The 27,415-nt window shown below is 40.8% G+C and overlaps 1 protein-coding gene across 1 annotated transcript in view; it reads right to left on the bottom strand.

Annotated features, from left to right (window-relative positions):
• Positions 1-26,434, bottom strand: part of NMBR (neuromedin B receptor) — a 212,407-nt gene extending 185,973 nt beyond the window's left edge. Inside the window, exon 1 of the mRNA XM_072141378.1 lies at positions 25,776-26,434. Coding sequence (XP_071997479.1) covers positions 25,776-26,191 — 416 coding nt within the window. The 5' untranslated portion in view covers positions 26,192-26,434. The remainder of the gene's footprint in view (positions 1-25,775) is intronic.
• Positions 26,435-27,415: the final 981 nt, after the last annotated feature.

The following is a 27,415-nucleotide window of genomic DNA, read 5'->3' as shown; positions in this document are numbered from 1 at the left end:
GCACCTGTATTCAAATGACCATGCTCCTGGTGTCAACCTCCTGATTGTGACAATCCTGTTTTACCCTATGCCCCTATGTCTGACTGTGGAAGGGGAATGTTTCATAAACTGTACAGCAGCTTTCACAGTATCAGTGGACATGATATATCACACTGAAATATTCAAAATCCATCTTCTAGTTTTTAGCAGAAAAAAAAAAATCCCAATGAAGGCAATGCACTAAGCTTTACGAACTTATAATGTGCATATCTTGCATATTTGTGTTTGCCTTCCTGCCAAGTGCTGAAGGCACCAAAATAACAGTTGACCAAGATTATTAGGTAACATACCAAGAGTAATGTCATAGACATACCTTTAATATGATACTCAGAATGCCTAAATGTGTAAAAAAAATTATGGCCGATTTCCATATGTTTTGTATGTCTAACTGCTTATTGGCACTGGCACTCCCGGGTTTCCTTAAAGGCCGGCTGTTCCCAGGATTCCCTGCCGGATCTTTGCGCTCACTGCCATAGAGAAAGCTCCCCAGTGTGCTCCTGTGTTTGTTCCTTTTCCCTGCTCTCCTGTTGTGGCCTCGGACCTGACCTCTGCATCTCTGCCACCTGCCCTGACTATGTGCCTGTTCCTGTCGTTGAGCCTGGATCTCGATTCTATACTGTGACCTTGGCTGCTACCGGGGGCTAGTCTCACCTGTGGAACGACCCGGTGGCACCATGCCACAACAAGTCCAACCCGCTTTGCGGCGAGCTCTAGTGAAGACCAGGTGCCACTTAGATTCCGGTCCCAGGTGTTGGCTAGTACCATCTCCCGCGGTGGTACAGGGGGTCCACTGACCATCAAGCCTGACAAACAGCTCTACGTGGCAAAGACAGGTATGGATTTATGCCCCAATTTATGACTTTCATCAATTTCACATCTAAAGTCGGGTGATAACTCATAGAACATTGCAGAAAACTTTCCCATACACGGTGTTTGCCTTAGGAATAAAAAACTAAAGTGCACCTATGCCAAAAGAAGAATGAGCCAAGCCAGGGTTCCCCAAACTACAGCCCCCGACACTTTGCGCGCCAGGCCCTTGTGGCCTGCGACAGTCGGGCAGGAGCCTCCGTCCGTTCGGACAGGAAGCTCCTGCCCGTCACTGTATAGTGCTCGGTGCGGCCGGAAACGACCGCTCGAGCACTATTACTGGAGCGATGTGGCCGGAATACAACCCCAGCGCACAACGCTCCATGAACTAGGCTGCGCGGCAGCGCGATGACGTCATCGCGCAGCCGCGCACCCCTTCCTGCCCGGACGCGGCAAGAAGATAAAAGACTTAGGTGATTACAGGGTTTTTATTTTTTTATTAAAGGGCAGTAAAAAGATTGTGGCGACTGGGGACTAGTATAGTTAGTTATGAGGGGCAGAATAAGAAATAATTAATTATAAGGGGCAGCTTAGGAAATAATTAATTATGAGGGGCAGAATAGGAAATAATTAATTATAAGGGGTAGCATAGGAAATAATTAATTATAAGGTGCAGATTAGTAAATAATTAATTATGAGGGGCAGCATAGGAAATAATTAATTATGAGGGGCAGCATAGGAAATAATTAATTATGAGGGGCAGCATAGGAAATTATTAATTATGAGGGGCAGTATAGGAATAATTAATTATGAGGGGCAGCATAGGAAAAAATTAATTATAAGGGGCAGCATAGGAAATAGTTAATTATGAGGGGCAGCATAGGAAATAATTAATTATGAGGGGTAGAATAGGAAATAATTAATTATGAGGGGCAGCATCGGAATAATTAATTATGAGGGGCAGCATAGGAAATAATTAATGGTGAGGGTATAGGAAATAATTAATTATGAGGGGCAGTTTAGTAATTAATGGGGGGGAGGCATATTCAATAATTAATGGAGAGAGATGCCAGTATATTAATTAATTAATTGGGCCAATATATAAAATAGTTCACAAGGGGGTGCAGTACCGGTATATTAAATAATTAATTGAGGGGGGTGCCAGTGTATTATGGATGCGGTCACATGTACCGCTATTTATTTTTAGACTTTAGTCCGGCCCTCCAACCGTCTGAGGGGGACAGCGAGCGGCCCCCTATGTAAAAAGTTTGGGGACCCCTGAGCAAAGCCAATAATAAGACACATGTCCCCCAATGTGTCCTTCTTTACTTGATTTCATGTCCGGACATGTTGAAATACAGATACATCTATCAGAAACAGAAAATTATTTGAACAACTTAACTGGATCTTGCAAAAGCTTGAAACATCTTATTTGTGTCTATATTCTGCCACCATGTCAGGGGTCTGAAAGATATCAATTATAGCTATTTTTATCATCTAATGATAATTTATAAAGCAGTGCAACATGGGTGATGCATTTGTTGAAGGGAACCTGTAATGAGAATTTAGGCCTGAAATTAATCACAAATCTGATTATTCCGAGGATGTCCTTCTATATTCCAGTAGAATCAGTATTACACTGAAGAAGAACTGTAAATGTTGCATTCAAATGACCTAAAGGCCAGAGAAGAGCCATGCTGGCTTGATACCAACAGGTACATCATTGTTAATTCCCCTCAGCGGCTTTCTCCAAACTTCTGATGATGAACCTGGACTATAGGACATGAATTAAGACAGGAATAATCCTAGTATGTCTATAGGTCACCCCTGAGACTCCCTAATGGTCATAAGAATAAGGCTGCATTTGCACATAGCATTTGCTTTGCATTTTGAAACAAAAGGCAAACCCGCGTTGGCGGTGCTCAGCCCAATTGCGATCGAAAACCAGCCCCCACTGTTTCTCATTTAAACAATGCAAAAAATGTAAGGCAAACACCACGTGTGAACGCAGCCTAAGACATTCAAAGCTCTATTTCCGCATAATGCTGAATCTTCCAGAAAATAAAGTGACATTATTGTGATACTGACACTGTCCTGGATAATAGGATGGTAGCAGTTGCAGGACTAAATTATGGTTCCCTTTAATATAGTACACGCTTTATCTAAACCTTAGGTGTGAACATTGATACAAATATAGCATAAAACGTTGTTCAGCTTTGAAAAGCTATAATATACTTAATATTAGGAAATAACATAAAACAATTCATGATGTATAATATGACCTCATCGTGTGTGTGTAGTATGATTCTATTTACTCAATATAGCAATAATTTGGTGGAGGTTTGTGAACATTTAAGGGTATACTGTATTTGTAAGCATTTGGCTGAACATCACTGAATCAATGTCACTAAATTACATTTTATTGTAATTGAAAACCTGTCCAGCCATAAGGCTAATGGTGTACATTTCTACTCATTTTCCAACATTCATAAAGTGACAGTAAAAATGGAGCATTAGTGTTATGTCCTGACAGGCTTTTAAGTACAATAAAATTTCCTTTAATGTATTTAACTTTCATAACTGTGTCTTTCTCCAAGACAGCAAACTAATGTAATGTTAATTTCAATATATAGTGTCCAACATCAGCCACTAAGAAATAAAATATTTCTATTTGTAAAGAACATTCCATTCTTTATGAATATTTCTATGTATAAAGAATAGGATGTTCTGTTAACTTCTGAATCCTGATTATATTAAACCAGGTTTAGCCATGAAAGTACAAAACAGTGAGTGACCAATATAAAGCTTAGCTTTTCATATATATGTCATAAAAAATATTTAGTAAGATCAATGCAAAAAATGGACTAATATTAGAGTATCAGACAACCAGTGAACATCAAAAAAGGTACTGTGTTCCTAACATGGGCAGTAATGTGCAAGACAAATCCATGCAACAAATACCTGTAATGCATGAGATATGGCTTCACTCAGTGAGTGCGCTGCTGTAGTGACGTCTTCTGCATATAGGTAAGGACATATGTACAGTTGTATGGACCAATGACGTATACAAGGACGAAAATAAAAAGCAAAAGAAAGCACAGTGAATCTAAATATGAGACGGGGTATGTATAGAAGGCACTTTTAGACAAAACAAGTGCAGGATAGAGGTAAGGGAGGGAGATCCCTATCCAGCCCTTCAAACCTCAACATGGAGCCGCAGCCCTAAACAGCTGCCACCCCGTCTGGAACCTAACCCTAACATAGGTACACTGATGTAGGGAAAAAGGGAAGGAAGGTATCCAGGCAATAGTCTCATATATGTGGATGTACAGTATCAAGAACTTGGTGAACCTCAATCTATCTTAAAGAGACAATGGGGCAGATTTACTTGTCTGACGAGGATTCAGGTCTGGCCACAATATGCAGTCAGCAGAGTGGTCATTAGGTCTTACCTTAAGTGAGATCGAGGCAGTGATCTCACTTAAGGTAAGACCTAATGACCACTCTGCTGAATGCATATTGCGGCCTGAGTGATCCTCTACCCCTGAGGCCTATTGATGTACTTTCTTTATACTTAGATAATATAACATCCTATCTGCTACTCCTAACTTTTTTTATATGGTCTTCTCACTAGCTCTCGCATTCCCCTGATGAGCCTAATTCTAGAGGCGAAACATGACATGCAGGGTTGTTGACCAGGGGTGACCCTTATATTATTTCTCTACCTGCTTACGTATTGTTCATATACTCACTATCTTTGCTGTCGAAGACACATTGGGGCCCATTTACCTACCCATCCAGTTGATGCCGCCAATCCGGAATGTCCGACAAGGATTCGGTTCTGCCGCGATTCACTAAGATCGTGCATCCAATTTCCTGCATGTGTCTCTTCCCCCGCTGAGGTCCACCAGAGTTCACCTTCTTCTTCCGGGTGCATGTGAGTGCTGTTCTCGCGACACAATTTGCTTTTTAAATTCCGCGGTGTGTCCGAATCAGTCGGGTTGTCCGGCGTCCAAGCCCCCTGATTTGTGTCGCATGCAAGCCGGTGCCGATGTGACACAATTCCATTGCGTGCATGAAAAAAAATGGGAAACCTGATGAAAATGCGGCGTTCGGACCCTTAGTAAATGTGTCCCAATGTCTCTTTAAGATAGACTGATGTGCACCAAGTTCTTGATTCTGTACATCCACATATATAGACTATTGCCTGGATACCTTCCTTACCTCCGTGTTGAGGTTTGAAGGGCTGGATAGGGATCTCCCTCACCTCTACCCTTAGGGTTGCATAGGGCATCCTGCACTCGTTTTGTCTAAGAGTGCCTCCTATACATACCCCTCTAATTTTTAGATTTACTGTGCTTTCTTTTCCTTTTTATTTTTCTTTTCGTCCTTGTATACGTCATTGGTCCATACAACTGTACATACTTCCTTATGTATAGGCAGAAGACGTCACTACAGCAGCGCACTCACTGAGTGACAGCATATGATGTAGTGTACTTTCTACACTACATACTGACCTAATGGTTTTGGGAGGGAGTTCACACTACCCTCCTACTTGCAGGTTTAGCCATGCCCTCACTCCTAGTAATCTAGAAATCTGATAATTAACTCCAAACTAACTCTTGATTAACTAAGTCTGAGTTAATGGGGTTGTACCTACATATATTGTTATTCTGTGGATAAAGGTGGATAACAATCTGATTGGTGGGGGTCTTACTGCTCGGACCCTTACCGTAAAGCCAGTACCCCTTAGTTCTCAAGTATGGGAGTCTTGTTCTTACTAATTGAATGAAATGGCAGGGTTAGCAAGCGTCTTGCCGTGCTATTCAATTCTATTGGAGTGCCAGAAATAGCAGAGGGCTCTCAGCTGTCCCTAGCACTCTCATAGATAGGGATTCAGACTGTAGGAGATAGCAAAGCATTGTGGTCTGTGATATACAGCACTGCGGATGCTAGGACATATCTACAAATCGCCGCTTCATACAATAAGTGACAATGGGACTCCCATGCTCTTGAAATTTGGGGTCCCTTCTCATTATCAGATGAGGTCCAGCTGTCACCCTCATCAAACACATCAGGTAATGCATTTGTACAACGATAAGGTGCCACATGTAGGGATCATGATTTTGTCAACATTGAAATACATATACATAGTATTTTTATTAGTGTACTCTAATGTTGGCAGAGTAAAAGTTAAAATAATGTAAAATCCTAATAACACAATATACCAAGGCTTTATATACATATGTATGAATCTAAAGCCATTCCAAGCAAATTATACTTGTAACAGCATTATCTTAGACACGCATGGCTCAAACGTATAATCCTCAATAGGTTTTATAGTATCAGTAAATGAAAAAAAATCAGGCCCTTATTCAAGGAAATAAAACTGAAAAATTATCATTTGATAATTATCAGGACAAATCAACAATGGGACACAGTAAATCTAAACACAGAGCTCCTGATTCTCTTAATAAGTCAAATCCGTAATTGTCCATAATTGACTACAAATCCAATCAAAAATTTGTCATATGAATGAAGATTGCCATTAGCTCATGGTTTTTCGAGAGACTAAACTATTTAGAATTAGTGCTACCAAGTGTAACCAAAGTGTCAACACTCCATGGAGCACTCTATAATTACTCACTGCAAAAAGGAAAGGCATAAGCTTTCAATGATTAGCCAAAGAAAAAAGAATGAAATACAATGTGTGGGCTGTGGAACACTTTTATTGGAAATGTGGTAATTGGAAGCCACACAGTTGACAAACATAACAAGTGCCTTAAAGGAAATAGAACATTTTCTGAAATGTTTTGTTCTCTAGGGTAAATGTAGGGGAGATTCTAAAATAATGGGCAAGAAATAGAGAAAATCAGGAAATTCAGGGTTTTAGATACTGTATTTAAAATGTTGTGAAAAATGTGCAATGTACTGGAATATTATTTAAACGTTATTTTCATACATGTTAAATGGGAAACATAAAAATAGAATACATGACTGCACAGAAACTTAGAAATCTAAAGGCAGAAAAACTGCTGACAAATTCTCGTTAAGTGTAATGTGTTGCTACACGCTGTCAGGACTATAACCAGACCTCTTGACCATAGAAAACAAAAGAAAGCCAGAACAGATTCAGATTGACAAAACAGTGGACAGTTTACCCTTTTACATTCTGGGAAGAAAGGCACTTCATGAGATTCCAGATAGGCTACTTGGATTTTCATTCTACTAAGAGTGAAACAAAAAAATCTATTTCACCAAATAATTCAGTATCTGTTTGAGTCATTCAGCTCCACAGTAGTCCAGGACCACATCACTTTATCCAATGGTCATCAAATATTAGATGGGGATATGTAATAAATAACCCAACACAGAATATTTCATTAATCCCATTAAGAGACAAAACTCAAAGCTAATAACAAAAAGTACTATATAGATGAGTATAGATAATGCAGAATGCTTGTAATACTAATGGAATAGATATAGTCTAACTTTTTGGAGGAGGAATTACATTCAATAATATAATTACATTGAGAACAAGTGTCACGGGTGCTCCCGCGATCCCTGTCACGGATCGCGGGCGCATCCGTGCTCCTGCATGTGCCCCCGCTGCTGCCCGGTGTCTCTTACCTCTCCCGGCTCCTGCGCTTCCTCGGACTGCCGTGCGCGCGCGTCCCCGCCTCCTAGGGCGCGCGCGCGGCTCCGGCCGAAAATTTAAAGGGCCAGCGCACCGCTAATTGGTGCACTGGTTGAACACCTCACCTTTAAGAATCTGCCTCTTCCTGTGTTCCTTGCCGGATCTTTGTGCCTCATAGCCTTAGAGAAAGCTTACTAGCGATTATTCCTGCGTTCCTGTGTATTCCTGCATTCCTGTGTATTCCTGTGTGTTCCCGCTCCTGAGTCCTGTGTTGCCGTGTTACCTGAGTTCCTCCGTGTTGCTGTGTTCCGTGTGCCTGTGTTCCCGTTCCCACCTGCCTGGACCTCCTGTTGCTGACCCCGGACTTGGACCTGACGTTGCATCTCTGCCGCCTGCCCTGACCCTGTGCCTGGACCTGTCTACGAGATTGTCATCCGTTAAGGTACCTCGACCTCGGCTGCCACCGTGGGCTAGTCACACCTGGGAACGACCTAGTGGTATCCTGCCGCAGCAAGTCCAACCCGCTTTGCGGCGGGCTCTGGTGAATACCAGGTGCCGCTAGGCTCCGGTTCCGGGTGTTGGCTAGTTACATCTCCCGCGGTGGTCCAGAGGATCCACTGATCCTAACAACAAGTTTTCTTTTCATGTGATTAATGTTTACTGTTAGCTTTTAACAAATGAGCTTATGTTTCAGTATTAGTAAATGCTAACGTGTTTATTTTACATTTTTTAAACAAAGTAGAAGAAAAACATAAACTATTAAACTTAGCAAATCAGCCTTTGTTATTTGTTGCAATATAAACAACCAACAAGTGACAGAAGGTTGCCTCCAATACATTGTTCAATATGGAATAGAAAGTCTACTGTTTGTATCTCCTGTAACGGATATCGCTTCCTCGCGCTCCAGGCTACTTTTTTATAACTCCTTTTTCAGGGGATCCTGGAGTGTCAACATTAAAAAATACCCGCACTGGGATCAAGATGAAAGGGAAAATAGTTGAGTATGTGTAGTTTAATTTTGCTTTACGTTAGTGGTAGATTTCCTTTAATAATCCAAATTACAACGTTAACTACTTTTTGCAACGCTTTTCCCTGCAGTACATAGTTTTCCAGAGATTGTTACAGATGGAGACAGTTATACCGATACAAATATATAAATACTTCCAGAAGCGCATTCTTACATGTTGCTAGTTTCTTGGTTGCATACAAACATAGTTAGAAGACATTGTAATACAGCACAATACAGGTTACATAAACACATTACATTACATATGGGGAAAAAATATACCAGTCACAATAACACATAGACACAGACTAGACAGACAAGTGTAGGGGATACTACACGAGGGGTGCGGGTGCGGAGCAAACAGTTTTGTGGTGAACTAGTGGTGTACTGCTGCTGGGTTTGGTTTGGCAGAAGAGACACCGTCTGTAGCTCCACTTTTGCCAGGTACCGGCGCTTAAGCTGCCCGGTTGTGGCTGCCACTGGAGCCTTGGTGCAGCGTTCCTCCTGACAAGCGGTAAGGTTCTGGTTGTGATCACTTACATTTCTGGTGCTTCAATTAAGCCACTACAGGTGCTCTTGGCTGCCAGGATCCAGTTACGGCGCTCTGTTGCAACTAGCTGTGCAACATAGAGCCCCTGCTGCTAATGATCCGCTTGGTGGGGAGTGTTAGGCCAAGTGGATGTCGCAGGGCGGATGCCGGTTGGGTGGTGGGATGGGGGTCAAAAGCCGAAGCCAATGCACAGGCAGCCACCTGCAGAGGTGCCATCTTGGCAGTGTATTTTTTCCCAGTTGCCACTACAAGTAGACAAGATTCAGAGGGGGAAAAGGTGATGGAGGAAAGAGGTAATGGTGATAACAGATAACATTTTTCAAGACAAGAATTAGACATGTTCTTACAGATTAAGTCCCTTAGTTCCCTTCTGGTTCAATTATGGTATAATTCTTTTGCACTTAGATGCACTCAGGAAAAGAAGCATGGGGTATGACCAAAGTCGGTATGACACCTAGTCTGTTATTTATACACCCAGGACAAATTAGTAACAACTACCAGGTGTTAATAAAGAGGGCGGAGACACACAGAAAGGAGTCAGGAAGTCTCCAGGGAGAACAGGGAAATAGATTTGCATTTACACATACCAATAAACATTAGAGGTACAGAGAAAGACAAGAGACTTTTGGTGGCGAATTAAGCAGACATACCTGTGAATGAGAGATATGATTGATGGTGAGACCAGATGGAGATGAAGACATTGAACATGATGATGGAATGTCAGGTCATATTCTATAATGCTACATTCTGGTATAATTCTTCTGCACTTAAAAATAGCTGCACTTAGGAAAAGATGCATGGGGTATGGCCAAGGTCAGGTATGATGCTGAATATGATGGTGCTATTTAAATAAATATTTTTTGATAATTCAATATTCTTTAAGAATTCATTTACAACAACTGTCTAAGTAAGGAGATAACGCTGTTGCCAAGTGATGGAAAAAAGGAAGGGGAAAAACAGGACAAAAGGCTATTTTAAAAAGTCTGTTTTACGGATTACTATTATTGTTTGCACTAGTGATTTATGAAAAGAAATTGGCTTAAAAGTTTACTTACAATTTAATGTTTTTAATGTAAATGAAATAAACTCACAAAATCCTGTTTTTCGTAATATATGTATTGTTTAAAAATAAGCAAAAAGCAATAAAAAATTGGGTAGTAATGGGGGGCTAATTATCCACTGTTGGGTGATCAGAGAGAAATGTTTCTCTTCCAAGTGAAGGTTTATATTTGCCCACATACTCCATAATCAAAAAAACACCCAGTTTGAAGTATGCTCGGATCACTCTAGTACTACATAAAATCAATATATAGCACTCCAGTAGCACTTAAATTGCTTCCTCTAACTATGGAGAACATAGATAACAACTAACATCATAGGATTTAAAGGGGCTTTAAATCTTCAGCCTATCTTATCTCTATTTCTTGCACAGTTTAAGGTAATCTATTGAAGAAGCATCTTAGACTCTTTTCTTCAAGTCTCTTACATGAAAGTGCTGAAGATGGATATAGACATAGAAAGAAAGCTTTGAGTGTAGTTTACTAAGCACATTAGATTAGCAAACCTACACAAAGAAAACCAGACTTGAACAACAGTTTAGTCAAACACCACCGGGTAGACACTGGTGATCCTGGACACAGGTAATATGCACTTTGCACTTATTCTAGCCTAGTTTTCCACTTCTATTGAGCTTTATAGATGAAACGAGCACAATTGCTATTTACATCTAATGTATACATCCTCTCTTGGCCACTCATAAGAACAGGGCAGCTTTTTTGTATATGATTGTACCATACATATGAAATTTGTAAATTTCCTTTCCTGTGACCCATCTTGCCTGTGTCACCCCGATGTTTGTCCCTTAATCACAATGTATTCCTATAACATTTGTCTCTCGTTTTAATGAATTGTAATAAAAATTTGTAAGATTATATTTTTAGCTAAACTGTTTTTCATGTCGGTCTTTCTTTGTGTACGTTTTATAACTATTGGCAGTTATAAAGGTTAATATTATGGAGGAGTATTTCATATAATCATGACATATGCTAGTAATTATCCTTATTATACGCTTCTATTTGGAGTTGTTCCAACTCTGTTTATCTACAATAGATTATCGGTAGATAAATGGACTGTACACAGATTTCATCACATAACAAGTATATATTTGTAGACTTAGTTCTTGAACCTCATATGCAGAAGAGCAGGTTGTGTAAATCAGAAGGTTGAATATGGAAGACATGTGCTGTTAGATATAGAAAATCTCTGAAATTACATGTGCTTGAGGGTATTTGCCAGTGGAGATTATTGGAACTTGGCTGAACAGAACAGAGAGCATTGGACTGTCAGGCCCTACAGGCAATATTGCCGGAATTTCAAAGGTCACTAAGTATCTCACATTAAACATGCATGGTTTCACTAATAACATGTCATTATTATCAGCGCCTTTTTTCCTTTAACACCTTGCCACCAATTTTCTTTATTTTATTTTTTCTGAATCTCCCTCTTCCAAATTCCCTTATAAAATCCTCCATTGAATTCTATAAGCAATTCTACTGATGTCTGCAGTTCAGTGTCAGGCTCAGAGGTAGTGGATCCTCTGAACCACCACAGAAGTTGACAGAAGCCGACACCTGGGACCGGGGTCTAAGTGGCACCCGGTTTTCATCAGAGCCCACCGCAAAGCGGGTTGGACTTGCTGTGGTGTGGTACCACCTGGTCGTTACACAGGTGCGACTTGTCCGTGGTGGCAGCCAATGTCGAGGTACAGGAACAGCAGGCAATCTCGTAGTTGGGGACAGTCAGGAGGTGCACAAAAATGCATTTTTGCTTTTTCTTTTTATCTCAATTCAGACCACACCTCTCTAAACTGAGTCCAAACCCCTTTTTACCAATGACACACCCCTTTTGGTACACCAGAAATAAAAAAGCTTTCTAAAATCTCTTTAAAAAACGTGGTGCAAGGTGTTTTAGACAAATTTATGCAATTAGCAAAATAATTATGATCCAAATAGTTTGATAGGTCTCGTTGTCTTTCCAATCATCCTATCCTTTTCTACATATTATAGGAAAGTACATATATATTGTAGGTGCATAACAACTACCTTTAAATTTCATGCTTCAGAGCAGCAACTTCAACATTTTCGGCTTTAATAAAGTCTCCGCAGAGTGTGCTCTGGTTATTTTCAATCTAAAAAGTGTCATCTTTTCAACACGGCATTATAGGAGCTCAGCTAAGCTGTTAAAGATGAGTCTCTTGCTAAGCTTGTTAAATGGTTATAATGGCAACCAGCAGAACTGTAGATGCTACTTTGGTCTATAATATAGGTTATTATAACTCAGGTTCAATATAAGACAATCTAAGGTGCTCACTCAGATACTCCGGTTATTATATAAATTAAACCTAAATGGTGACAACAGAATTGTGTTCAATGGTAAAGATTTAATTTAGCTCCCAATTTCAAAACATTAATATTAGCTGTAGCTGTATATTAAAGAGATTCCTGTCATAGGAGCTAAGCAGATTGTTCATTGAGTCCTATCTATGCGGAGCATGTTATAATGCGGAAGTAGCACAGCAAATTGTCTGTAGAGTAATAATTGCAGGCATCGTGTTATAAACCAGGATGACCAGGACAATGTCCTATGTGAAGGCAGCATCTCATAGAGCAGCGATGGCGAACCTATGGCACGCGTGCCACAGACGGCACGCAAAGCCGTTTCTGTTGGCACGCGTACCGTTGCCGGTAAGCCTCTGCCCGCTGCCCGTAAAAGTTTGTCTATGTGAGCGGCGGAACTACGCGCCGCTCCATAGACGGAACTGCAGAGTTTTCGCGCATGCGCAGTATTTATTGCTGACTGACAGGGAGCGCTGACTGAATTTCCGCTCCCTTAGAACCAGGGGCGCACCTGCGCCTATGCTGCGCTGGAAATCCCCGCCCGTACTACGTGCGCCCGCCTGCCGGCCAGCCTGTGCCGCCACCATGGCTGACACCCCATGCATGCCGGCTGGCAAATCCTCTTTCCCGCTCTGCTCTGCTCCCTCCCGGTCCGCTCTGGTCCGCTCCGCTCTGCTCCCTCCCGGTCTGCTTTGCACTGCTCTGCTCCCTCCCTGTCCGCTCTACTCTGTCCTGGTCCGCTCCGCACTGCTCTGCTTACTCTGTCCCGTTCCGCTCCGCTCCCCCTCTCCTCCGCTCTGTAGCCCCCCTCTCCTCCGCTCCGCTCCCCCCTCTCCTCCGCTCTGTAGCCCCCCTCTCCTCCGCTCCGTAGCCCCCCTCTCCTCCGCTCAGCTCCCCAACCTCCGCTCCAGGTCGGAGTGCAGAATGCATACAGCGTAACCTGCATGCATTCCTGGAGAACCTTCCTGTAGAATAAAAGAAAATAAAGTAAGTTTATCTGTGTATATGTATGTAATGTTTATATGTATGTAATGTGTGTATGTTATGTCTATGTGTATGTAATGTGTATATGTATGTGTATATGTATGTGATGTGCATATGTGGGTGTATATGTATGTATGTGATGTGTATATGTATGTGATGTGTATAAGTAGGTGTTTATATGTGTATACATATATATACACACATATATATATATATATATATATATATATATATATATATATTCTGTATGTATTTTATACTACATGGTGATAAGCTATATGCATTTTATACTACATGGCGACAAGCTGTATGCATTTTATACTACATGGCGACACGCTGTATGCATTTTATACTACATGGCGATATGCTGTATGCATTTTATACTACATGGCGACACGCTGTATGCATTTTATACTACATGGTGACACGCTGTATGCATTTTATACTACATGGCGACAAGTTGTATGCATTTTATACTACAAAGCGGTACGCTGTTGATAGTGTTTTTATTGTAATACAAAAGATTGTAACGTTTGAGCTATGTTTTCTTAATTAAAACCTTGTTATTCTAGTTACATTTTTGTGGTGGCACTTCGCTTCAAGTCAGAAGGGTTTGGGTTGCATTTTGGGCACTCGGCCTCTAAAAGGTTCGCCATCACTGTCATAGAGCAAAAGGATCTGAGCAGATTGTACAGTGTCCTGTATATAGCTCAGCACAGCTCTATTACATTGTTACAGCTTATGCTTTTTCATAGTTACAGCTCGCTCAGTTTGTGATTTCAAGTGGCTAGTGAACTTAAGTGAGTTGAAAAAAGCGGAGTTTTGTGTGTGTTAAGAGTGAATCTGTTGTTTGGGTGATTGTGGACTGAGTATATAGGCAATAGCACTTTTCTTAGTGTCACAATTTAAATAGATTTTTTTTTCCTTTCTTTGCCTGGTCTGCTAATTGGGAGGAGGGATTAGTGTTCACACCTGATAAATTAAGGTCTAGCAACTCACTTTTGAGCTCGCTCAGTTTTGGCTTGTGATTTCAAGTGGCTAGTGAACTTAAGTGAGTTGAAAAAAGCGGAGTTTTGTGTGTGTTAAGAGTGAATCTGTTGTTTGGGTGATTGTGGACTGAGTATATAGGCAATAGCACTTTTCTTAGTGTCACAATTTAAATAGATTTTTTTTCCTTTCTTTGCCTGGTCTGCTAATTGGGAGGAGGGATTAGTGTTCACACCTGATAAATTAAGGTCTAGCAACTCACTTTTGAGCTCGCTCAGTTTTGGCTTGTGATTTCAAGTGGCTAGTGAACTTAAGTGAGTTGAAAAAAGCGGAGTTTTGTGTGTGTTAAGAGTGAATCTGTTGTTTGGGTGATTGTGGACTGAGTATATAGGCAATAGCACTTTTCTTAGTGTCACAATTTAAATAGATTTTTTTTTCCTTTCTTTGCCTGGTCTGCTAATTGGGAGGAGGGATCAGTGTTCACACCTGATAAGTTAAGGTCTAGCAACTCACTTTTGAGCTCGCTCAGTTTTGGCTTGTGATTTCAAGTGGCTAGTGAACTTAAGTGAGTTGAAAAAAGCGGAGTTTTGTGTGTGTTAAGAGTGAATCTGTTGTTTGGGTGATTGTGGACTGAGTATATAGGTAATAGCACTTTTCTTAGTGTCACAATTTAAATAGATTTTTTTTTCCTTTCTTTGCCTGGTCTGCTAATTGGGAGGAGGGATTAGTGTTCACACCTGATAAGTTAAGGTCTAGCAACTCACTTTTGAGCTCGCTCAGTTTTGGCTTGTGATTTCAAGTGGCTAGTGAACTTAAGTGAGTTGAAAAAAGCGGAGTTTGAAAAAGAGAAGTCCACAGAACTGTAAGTAACCTACATTTTATATCTCTTGATTTATATACTTATCACTGTTTTGTTACTAGGATATGGCTAGCAAGATTGGTGGTATGCTCCAGTGCACACTCTGCCGCATGTATACACTGCTGGAGCAAGAGTTCGAGGGTGAATACCGCTGTGACAGATGTGCCCATATTTTTCTACTGGAAGCTCGTGTTAGAGATCTGGAGGAAGATATTGCACGGCTGCGAGCAATTGACAATCTTGAGAGGAGTATGCTGCTCACTGAGCAAGCAATAAGCGGGGTAGAAGTGGAGGGTGGAGAGGAAAGCCAGCAGGGCCAGGTGGGTAGCTGGGTTACTGTAACTAGAGGGGGTAGGAAGGGGTCAAAGAAAAGGAAGGCCAACTCTGACTCTGAACATCCAAGCAAAATTGCAAAATTGTGCAATGATGTAAGGACGTCAGTGTCAGAAATGGCAGCCCTAGCGGATCCTGCTCTCCCTCACAGCCGGGGGAGCAGACCAGCTAGTATTGGGTGGATGGGAGTGCAGATAAGCCAAGGCAGCTAGTGGTTGTAGGGGACTCTATAATCAGGAAGACGGATAGAATAATTTGTCGCCAAGACCGCCTCAACCGAATGGTTTGCTGTCTCCCTGGTGCCAGGGTTCGGCATGTGGTGGAAAGGGTGGATAAATTACTGGGAGGGGCAGGGGATGACCCAGCTGTCGTGGTCCATGTTGGTACCAATGACAGAATAGATGGTAGGTGGAGGAGCCTGAAGAATAATTTTAAAGAACTAGGTTCAAAGCTTAAGGAAAGGACCTCCAAGGTAGTATTCTCCGGAATCCTACCTGTGCCATGCGCTACACAGAGCAGACAGCGGGAGCTCAGGGAGTTAAATGCATGGCTCAGATCCTGGTGTAGAGCAGAGGGATTTGGGTTCCTAGAGCATTGGGCTGACTTTTCACTGGGGTACAAGCTGTTTTCTGCAGATAACTTGCACCTAAGTGGAAGGGGGGCTGCTGTGCTGGGGGAGAAAATCCTAGCAGGGGTGGCGGAGTATTTAAACTAGGCTCGGGGGAGGAGGAAAAGGAAGACACTGAAGGGGTAGACAGGTCAGAGAGGGGGCAGGTTATGTTGGTGGGTGGTGATGTGGGCTGTGTATGGGGGCCTAAGGCAGTGGATAAGGAGATCCACAAGTTGCAGAACAGTGGTGAGGATATATGTGCCAGTAAAATTACTTTAAATCAGATAAATAACTGTGGAAAATTAAATTGTATGTTCACAAATGCCAGAAGTATCTCAGGCAAAATGGGCGAGCTTGAGGCTCTGATATTAGAGGAACAGTTAGATGTTGTTGGTGTAGCAGAGACATGGCTCGATGCATCGCATGATTGGGTTGTTAATATTCAAGGTTTTACACTCTTTCGGAAAGACAGGGCAAATAGGAGGGGAGGTGGTGTATGTCTGTATGTCAGAAGAGACTTAAAGGGGTTGTGTCACCATTGCACATTGCTGTAATTGGGTCCAATGCATTGTTAAAAGTACTTTCACCATTTACACTTATTACAAAATCTGCAGGCTTACTGAGATAACTCCTTTTGTTCTGATCTGGCCGAGTCTGCGCACAAGGAGTCAGTCAGCTGTTCTCCACTACAGATCACTCCACGGGCTCACAGCTCCTCTGCACACTGAGAGATCACCTGACACACTGCAGCCAATAGGAGGTGAGAGAGGAGGAGGGGCAGAGATTGTGCTGTGATGGCCACTGCTCACCAGCTACACAGGAGCCTACAGCAGCAGATACAAGGTAACTGCAGCCAGACATGTCTGCTCAGAGGAGTCCTCCCCTAACATGGATGATAGCAATGTATCAGCCCTTTCCTCCCTCCACCATTAGTCAGGTCACACAGGAGGCTGCAGAGATAACACAAGTAACAGGCTGAGCTCTGATCTCTCCTGATGCAGTCCTCCACCTGTACTCTCCTCCATGCACTGTCCCTCCATGTTACACTGCTGTCCTGCAAAGGGGCCCCTGTCCCTGACTAGCAGGGAAGTAGCTAAAGATCAGTTACATGTGAGAAGCTGTCATCTATCTATCTCCTATCTCTCTATCTATTTCATATCTATCTATCTATCTATCTATCTATCTATCTCATATCTATCTATCTATCACATATCTATCTATCTATCTCATATCTATCTATCTATCTATCTATCACATATCTATCTATCTAGTGATTTGGTTGCAATTCCTTACAAAATACACAGAAAGAGATTCAATCAACATGCAAATACAAAAGTTTATTAGTAAAAGTCATAAAAACAACTATTGCACCTAATTTTGTACAATCAGTGCATACAAGAAGAGCAAAACAATGTATTCTCACAGCATCATGGTCGGTCAGGCGGACAGTAAAGTGTAAATATGTTGGAGGTCTAGAAAAATGCAGGGACAGCAAACTCCATGCGTATCCTCACTTCAAAGTGACTTCCTCAGGGGTAAGTGTCACTTTGGAGTGACGATACACGTGGGGTTTGCCTCCCCTGCAACCACCTAGACTTCCGCCATGCATGTCAGCCTGACCAACCATGATGCTGTGAGAATACATAGTACATGTATACTATGTGCAGTGTCCTGTGTAGTGTGCAGGGGTGTCAGATTCAGCACATATTCTTCCTTAATCTGCTTTGACAGACTGCACCAACTTTTTTTGGTGCACTTTTAACATGGGGCGTATGACACATTTCAATTGGACTTCTATTGGATCAGTAATGCAGGGACTATTTGAGCACAGCAGGTGGAAGGAGACTCTGAAGGCTGAGCGCTCTGTAGCACTGAGTTGTGCAATAACAGCTGCTGTCAGTGCTGTGCATGTGCCTGGCCCCTCCCACATCTGCTTCTGTGTGGAGCAGAGTAGAGGCTGAACACGCATCATAATAACAAATAGAAAGGTATCTTTACTTCCAGGTAACCATTACAAATAGATTTTTGAAATATTTTAACCTCTTTGACAGCTTTTTGTAGTCAATTGTTTCGTGGCATAACCCCTTTAAAAGCGATTGTGAATGAGTCAGTGGTCTCAGAGTGTGAGGAGGCTGAAACTTTGTGGGTTGAAATTCAAAGCCAAGAGAGCTTTGAGAAAATTATTTTTGGTGTAATTTATAGACCCCCTAACATCTCTGAGGAAATAGAGGGTCACCTATATAAACAGATGGGGCGGGCTGCACAGGAGGGGACCGTAGTGATAATGGGAGACTTTAACTTTCCAAATATAAATTGGGGTCAGGGCTCGTCTTCATCTATGAAGGGGAGACATTTTATCAACTTTCTGCAGGATAATTTTATGTTGCAGCTTGTAGAAGATCCCACAAGAGGTGACTCATTGTTGGACCTTGTGATTTCTAACAATGAGGAGATTGTCCAAAATGTCAGTATCAGGGAACCCCTTGGGAACAGCGATCATAATATAATTATTTTCCTCTTAAACTTTAAAAAGCAGAAACAGGTGGGAAAATCGAAAACTTTGAATTTTAAGAGGGCTAATTTCCAAAAATTCAGGGCTGCAATACAGGATATAGACTGGGATCAGATACTGTCACATGGTGATACTAATGTTAAATGGGAGAAATTCAAATCTATCCTGGGTTTTTATACTTCTAAATTTATTCCAATAGGTAACAAGTATAGACGTGCTAGATTACACCCCGCGTGGCTTACAGCTACAGTTAAAAGGGCAATTAATGAGAAAAAGAGGGCATTTAAAAAATATAAATCTGACGGGTCACCTGAGGCTTTCAATACTTACAAAAAACTTACCAAAATCTGTAAAAAAGAAATCAAATCAGCCAAAATACAAAATGAAAGACAGGTAGCTAAAGATAGCAAAACAAATCCCAAGAAATTTTTTAGGTATATCAATGCAAAAAAAAATGGGTCACAACAGGTTGGACCCCTTTATTCTGAAAATGGGGCATCGGTGACTGGAGACCAGGAGAAGGCGGAGATACTTAATAGGTTTTTTAGCTCCGTTTATACAATAGAAGAGAGAACTTCTGACTTGGGTGGTGCCAGTGCGGGTCATGGATCCTGTGATATACTAGGCTGGCTGAATGTAGGCATTATCCAATCTAAGCTCAATAAAATCAATGTGTACAAAGCTCCTGGACCAGATGGGTTACACCCCAGAGTTCTTAAAGAACTCAGTTCTGTTATTGCTGTACCGCTGGCTAAAATCTTCAGGGATTCTGTAATGTCTGGTGTGGTGCCAAGTGACTGGCGCAAGGCAAATGTGGTGCCAATATATAAAAAGGGCTCTAGAACTTCGCCTGGCAATTACAGGCCTGTAAGCTTAACTTCCATTGTGGGGAAAATACTGGAAGGGTTAGTAGAAGACTATATACTGGAGTATGTGACATCAAATAGTATAATAAGTGACAGCCAGCATGGGTTTACTAAGAATAGAAGTTGTCAAACTAACCTTATCTGCTTTTATGAAGAGGTGAGCAGATGCCTGGATGGAGGAGCAGCTGTGGATATTGTGTTCTTGGACTTTGCAAAGGCATTTGACACTGTCCCTCATAGACGCCTGATGGGTAAAATTAGGGCTATTGGTTTGGCAGAAATCATTTGCAATTGGATTGAAAACTGGCTGAAGGATCGTATCCAGAGAGTTGTGGTTAATGATTCCTACTCGGAATGGTCACCAGTTATGAGTGGTGTACCCCAGGGTTCTGTGCTTGGCCCACTACTATTTAATATATTTATTAATGATATAGAGGTAGGAATTAATAGCACTGTGTCTATTTTTGCAGATGACACCAAACTGTGTAGTGTAATACAGTCTATGGAGGATGTTCATAGGCTGCAGGGTGACTTGGACAAACTGAATGTTTGGTCATCCACTTGGCAAATGAGGTTTAATAGGCAAAATATGTCCTTGGGGGAGTAAATCTGGGAGAGTCCCTTGTTGAGAAGGACCTGGGGGTACTAGTAGATCATAAATTGAATAACAGCATGCAATGTCAATCAGCTGCCTCTAAAGCCAGTAGGATCTTGTCATGTATCAAAAGTGGTATGGACTCTCGTGATAGGGATGTAATATTACTACTATACAAGGCACTGGTTCGGCCACACCTGGAATATGCTGTCCAGTTCTGGGCACCGGTCCATAAAAAGGATGCCCTGGAGCTGGAGAGGGTTCAACGTAGAGCCACAAAAATGATAAGGGGTATGGAGGGTCTCAGTTATGAGGAAAGATTAAAACAACTAGATTTATTTAGTCTGGAAAAGAGACGACTACGAGGGGACATGATTAATTTATTTAAATATATGAATGGTCCATACAAAAAATATGGTGGTAAGTTGTTTCAGATTAGATCAAATCAAAAGACGAGGGGGCACTGTCTCCGTTTGGAGAAATCAAGGTTTAATCACCGGAGGCGGTAGGGCTTTTTTACTATGAGAACGGTCAATCTGTGGAATAGCCTGCCTCAGGCGCTGGTCACAGCAGGGACAGCGGATAGCTTCAAGAAGGGTCTAGATGCCTTTTTACACCTAAATAACATTGATGGTTATGTTATATAGAATTGTTTCCCCTAAATCCCTTCCTCATCCAATCCCTTCCCTTCCTTGGTTGAACTTGATGGACAAGTGTCTTTTTTCAACCGTAGAAACTATGAATAGTGATTGTTTCCCTTCATAATTTTATTTTGTTAGCCTTATTGTTATAAAACATGAAGAAAAGAAAACAATTCTTTCCAATACATTTTATCACATAATCTGCATTGTTTATTTCAGAATTGTGAATGCAGTCATTTCTATAAAAGACTAAAAAATAATGAAAATGTTTTTCCTTACCATTAATACTTTGTGATTTAACTTGAATTGGCCAAATAACAAACCACAATGAAACTCTTAGGGTACGTTCAAAATTGCATTGTAATCAGTTTTGAGGTGGTTTTAGGCACATTTTTGGTAATTTAAAAGGAGCAAGACATGAACTGAACAGATGCATTTCATTTATTGAGCAAGTTTCATCTTCAAAATCAAAATCTTCAAAACTGATTATGATGCAGTTTTAAAGGGGTATTCCTATGAAGACAAGATTCTTAAATATAAATAGCATATTCTCTAATTCACAGTTTTTTTACAAAAATACAGCATTTGACAGATATAATTATAACCTAGTGTTTAAATTTTGATTGCCCCTGGATACAATCATAAATCTTCTTCTGCAGTGCTCTCTGCCTCCTACCCCTCCCCCTGCATTACAAGACCAGCTCAGACACAGGCACTTCCTGCGGGCAAGCAGCACTATGCAGAAAGTAACTCTACTAGCTGCAGGTAAGATCTTTATCCGGGAGGGAAGCATATAGCAGAGCTGACTGTGTGTGTTATCGGTAAGTTGGTGGAGATGAGAGTGTCATTGTGTTTTATATCCATCATGTCTCGTCTCTGATCCATCTCATCTCTCTTATTCTATGTGCCAGATACTAGTAGTATGTTTGGAAGCTAACTAAAAGTGTAGATAAACCCTGCACCCTGATAGCACATTGTATCTGCCCTGATATATGCACATAGAACCTTGCTACATGGATACATACACACAGTTTTGATACCCTGTTCTGCGCCTTTCCTATAGCAACAGTATAAAGAATATTTATTCTTCATAGAGGGAGGGAGATAGTGGTGTAGAGGCATTGCTCTCTCAGAGATGGGGTAGAGTGCTTTGTCAGCACTTCTCCTGATTTCCAAGACAATAGCAATGAAGTTCTGGCAGTGCTGGATGCTCCTGACTTCAGATTATAAGACACAGGCACTTTTTGGTATTTTATAGTCCCAAAAATACTGTATCTATCCAAAATACCAATATTCTTAAAAAACACTTTACACAAGTCAGTTCAAGATTATGCTACTGTAAACTATTTGGAATTATTATAATAGGAGATGTAACAAACACATCAATCATTAATATATCAAGCTCTGTACCCCACAACTATGGCTTATCAAAGTGGATATTTTTTGTACCTTTGATTTGGTTTGCTTTTGTACCACTCTCTCCACTTTTGATAAGTGTCTGGGAAAAGGTTGTGGTAAGTCAATGAGTAATGTCAAGTCAGGATCCAATCCAATCCATATAATACATTAGTATATGCATATGGCACGTATAAATGACAGGTTACAAAATAATGGAAACTAATACACTCTGAGAGAGACTCTTTACCCTAAGAGCTTGGAATCTTCATGGCAGTAAAATACAAATGAAATAAGACTGTTTGGTTAATACATTGACTCTATTTTTCAAGATGATACTGATACTGGTAGAATAACTAGCTGTGGCAAAAAAATGCCACAAAACCATTTTCTTGATTTAGCAGCCACATTCCTACAAATACAAGTATTAGACACAAGAGACAGAATATCAGTGTGATTAATAGGTGGGAAAAACAAATGAAAGCATGTTCTAAGCCTATACACTATATAGAAGTGCTTCAGGGAACATAGGTAATCTGTCATATTATCTGTGATTTCAAGGGTGCCATTTATTCTCCCTGTCAAGCATTATCTCTAATAACAGAATACAGGATAAACTGAGCACTACATTTGAGATGTACTGTTTATTTGAACAAATCCCCTTTATGTTGTGACGGCTACAGAACATACCAATCTTGTTCATTAAAACAAAATCTATCAGTTATCGCGTCAAAAGGCAAACCGGTTTATGGAAAAGTTTGTTCAGGCAATCCCCGGGTTAGGTACGAGGTCTGATCTTAAGTTGAATTTTTCATAACAGGTATAGGTATATTAAGTGTAACTCAAGACCAATTTTTTGCACCTTTTTGAATTTTTGGAAGAAGGATTAAGAATAAAACCTCATTGCAGAACATGTGATAACTCTTACAGTTGGTCATTGCAGTCTGGGGTTATAATACAGTAAATTACCAGCATCCAGAGAGCTTCACCAGAGGTTAGAATGGGCAGAGAAGTCCGTCTGTAACTAGACTTCTGTAGGTCAGGTGTTCTTAATGCAGGGACTGTTTATGACATTTTGCGTCCATAATGAGACCAAATGCTTATTCACACAAACTGGTTCAGTCCAGGAAACAAGTCCATGTGTCAGGTGAATTTGCCAGACTGGACACAGCTCTATAACCTGAACTCATAGCATCATAGCTCAGCTGTAGAAAAAATAATGCAACTGAGCTGAAATAGCATGTATTACCTGCTTATGGAAGGAAGCAGATGTGTTTCTCAAATCTAGGACAATTCCTTTAAATCCACCAACACGCAAAGTTTCACCTGCCCAACATATAGGGGCAGATTTACTTACCTGAGCCCGTCGCGATCCCGTGGTGTGTTGTCCGGCGAGGATTCGAGTCCGGCGCGATTCACTAAGATCGTGCGTCCGAGTTCCTGCATGTGTCGCTGCTGTGCATGTGAGTGCTTGATCTTGCGACACAAAACCTTTTTTTAAATTCCACGTTTGTCCGAATCCGTCGGGTTGTCCGACGGCCCGTTCCCAATTTCTGTCGCGTGCAAGCCGGCGCCAATGCGCCGAAATCAGATCGCATGCACCAAAATTCAGGGCAAAACGGAAATATTCGGGAAACTTGACGAAAGTGCGGCGTTCGGACCCTTAGTAAATCCTTTTAACACAGTCCCATGTAAATAGAACCCTTCTGTCCCCACAGACTCCTAACATATAACTACATCCTTCCTCTCCCTCCAGCCTCCTAATATGCATTTCCATATACATGAATTCCTCATGACCCTCCAGTTTTCTAGCTGCAGAGCCATGTAACTACATCCCTCTAGCGCCTAATATGCAGCCCTATGTAAATACACCCCTTTCTGTCCCTCCAGCCCCAATAAATTACCTCACTTTTGTCCATTCCCCCTACACATCCAATTCCATTCTGCCTCATACACCTTCACTTTTGACTAATCAACACACTTCACCAGTCCTCTGCCTCATACACCTTTACTTCTCTCCTCCATTAAATGACCTGTCTGCAGAGATATCTGAGGCTTCTCTGTTCTTTGATGATCGCTCTGCCACTGAATTGTGATAGGCCTGTCCCCTCCATGACATCAAACCCACTGCAAGCAACCAACTACAGTCAAATATAGTGATGATCACATGACCTGCAGTTGAAGACATGTGATGTGATGTGGACATGTGACCAGCTCAGAAAGTAGCAATCTTCCATGTGGCACCTCCTACACTTGGACAAAGTCTCGGGACTAGTTTTAATTCTTCATTATAGTGTATGTCCATTTTCTGCTCATTTTAAATAACAACTAATTACATATTAACTTATATTTTAATGACACGTTTGAATACTAATTATGCTTCTTCCTGGAATAACCCTTTCATCTAATTACTTTCGATAGTGACTTACCTTTTACCTTTTTGTACCCATGTTACAGATACAACCATCAGAACCAGATTTAGATGCTGTGTTCAAATTTAATTTCTCATGAACTGCTGGATGTCCAGGAGTTAAGTCCATAGGAAAAGTTCAAAAGATTGACACAAAATATTTGGAACAAAAACAAAATCTATTAAACATAAACAGATAACGGTGCCTAAATATTAATAAGCTATTGCACAGTTCTTTATTTCATGTAAAACCACATAATCCAAACTCAGCATGTTCCTTGTATGCATGTAATAGTAATTCCAAATCTTATAACTGCAATGGGCCCCCCTGAAAGATCCCCCGCACCCCCTGGTAACCTGCTATCAAGTACAAGTTTATATTGGTTATATTACAAAACAAAATATATCATCCTTTCAGACAAATATAACTTTTACTTTTTTCACACCTTATAAAATGTAAAAATCTATTTTTTTTTATTATGCCACTCTGCTATTTTCATGAATGTGATGCTGGTCGCTCCATTTAATACATAATTTCCTATGTTCCTAGTATAAGCCATCTTGGGGACAACTGATTGTTAGCGTTTTAGAAGGCAGGCAGTACAAGGTTTGTTCTTAAAGTGACAATTTGATTTTCAAAAATTTGGGCTGTCATGGAAACAAGGAATAACAATAAAACCTTATTACAGACACCTTACAGTTGGTCATAACAACATAAAGTAAAGTAAATTACCAGCATCCATAGATAATCCACAGAGGTCACAGTGATAACAGAGGTCCCTTTGTGACTAATTGTTGTCTGTAAGTCCAGTGTCCTTAAGTCAGGGACTGACTGTCTGTATATATCTAGTAATGTTAAGTAACAATAACTTTGGCCAATTTTATTTTTTATTAACAAGTTGTATATTCCAGGTAATTAGATATAGAAAGAAATTTCATTGTGTTTCATATAGAGACATGAAATTATTTAACTACAATGTGTGTCACTTTACAATACTGTATATCTTAAAATGCAATATCAATGTCCATTGGACAAAAAATATCATAGTTTCAACAACACACGAGTCTTCTCACTATTCTAAATGCTTCCAAAGGGTTAGAGTAGATACTTCACAAAACAATAAATATAGCTAACACAATACTGCTTACCTATCTGCGCTGAGAGCAGTGAGGGTGAACACTGATACTCCCACTGAGGTAAGTTGAATGGAAGGAATAAGCTTGCAGCAGACTTCTCCAAGCATCCACTCCTCAAAGAAAAATCTGAAGGCATCCACTGGCACACAGGTCACCAGAAGCAACAAGTCCCCAGCAGCCAGGCTAGAGATGAAAATATTGGGTACACTTCTCATAGCACTATTTGTAATAAAAATCTTCACCAAGGTAATATTGCCCAGAAGTCCTACCATGATAATGATCAAATATAAAGAAGGAATCACACATCGGATTATGAAGAATGCCATCTCCCTATTATGGGGCAGAGATGTTTCTGGCAGTATGCTGGGCACTAGCTGACTCCCATTGGTATGAAGCAGGGTGCTGTTATAGAGCTGCCCAGTGATCATCTTGCACTCTGTTCCTCAGCCAGCTTCTTCTCCACTAACTGTTGCAGCAGGTAGGTCTTCAGCTGTAAAGTTGTATCCAGATATTGCTCAAAATATATTCTTTACAATGCATTGCTCAGTTCTCTAACTCTGCTCTTCTCCTGCATCTGATCTGGGAAGCACAAAACAAATCACTCTCCAAAAGTGGGAAAAATTGTCTATTAATCTGACAGCAGATGTCTACAGAGCAAAGACAGATCACTAGCTGCTTCCCCAGTCTGCAATGTTCTTATACTGTGCCGGCTCTCGTCCTGTAATAGGGGAGGGAACACAGCTTGAGGTGTGTGCACTAGAAGAAACACTTCACCATTTCTCACTTCTGCTTAGAGGATTTTTACCAGAGGCTTTAGATTAATCATTGGGGACAAAATGTCCTCAGGAAGTCTTTCTATCTGTCTAAACTAGATGGAGAAAAAAACTTAGATGAGTCACTGGATTTTACATTTTCTACTTTACTGGATTTTATATTTTCCACTTTACTCTTTGTACATTTAGCATTAGTAGCAGGAGGTGTCCTAGTGGATAAATATTGCTGAGAAGTCACCACATAGCATTATTAGAAAGAAGCTGTTCTGAATGTATTGTAGTATATCACACTAAACTGCATAAATAAGAGGTTAAATGTCCAAGAGAAATTCAGCAACTTACCTTGTTGTGTTTAATCGCAGATCACTAAACTGGCAATTATGGTAATATGCTTCAATAGTAATTTCAACAATGTTGTTAAGGTTACATCAAACCACTATGCATAAATAAGAGGTTAAAATCGAAAAGGAATCCAGAAATTTACCATGCTATTTTTAGTCTAAAATCACCAAAATGGCAATTCTGCTAATTTTGCCTGAATATTAATTCCAACAATGTTGCTATAACACTATTTCCATGTTACAGCCATCCTACTAAAACACATCAATGTAGAAAATCCATAAATGTTCAAGCAGACATAATAAGACACTTGATTGCATCTTGATGTAGTGAAAAGAATTGTGTTTTGTGTGAGTAGATTAGGGATTGCCTCTCTATTTGTCTGTCACAGAATGAACACTTTAGGAAGTGCTATGGTTGACATGGCTAGTGACAATCCCTGAGAAAGTGGCAGTAGTGTCTGTAACACTGACACAAGTTGTTAGCAGCAGAGATGAAACTGACATGTGTGCAGCGACATTACATCTGTCACTTAAAGGA

The sequence above is a fragment of the Engystomops pustulosus genome, chromosome 3, assembly GCF_040894005.1.
Source record: "Engystomops pustulosus chromosome 3, aEngPut4.maternal, whole genome shotgun sequence".
Classification (NCBI taxonomy): domain Eukaryota; kingdom Metazoa; phylum Chordata; class Amphibia; order Anura; family Leptodactylidae; genus Engystomops; species Engystomops pustulosus.
Note: the sequence above shows the minus strand (reverse complement) of the source record. Positions and strands in the feature narration are given on the sequence as shown.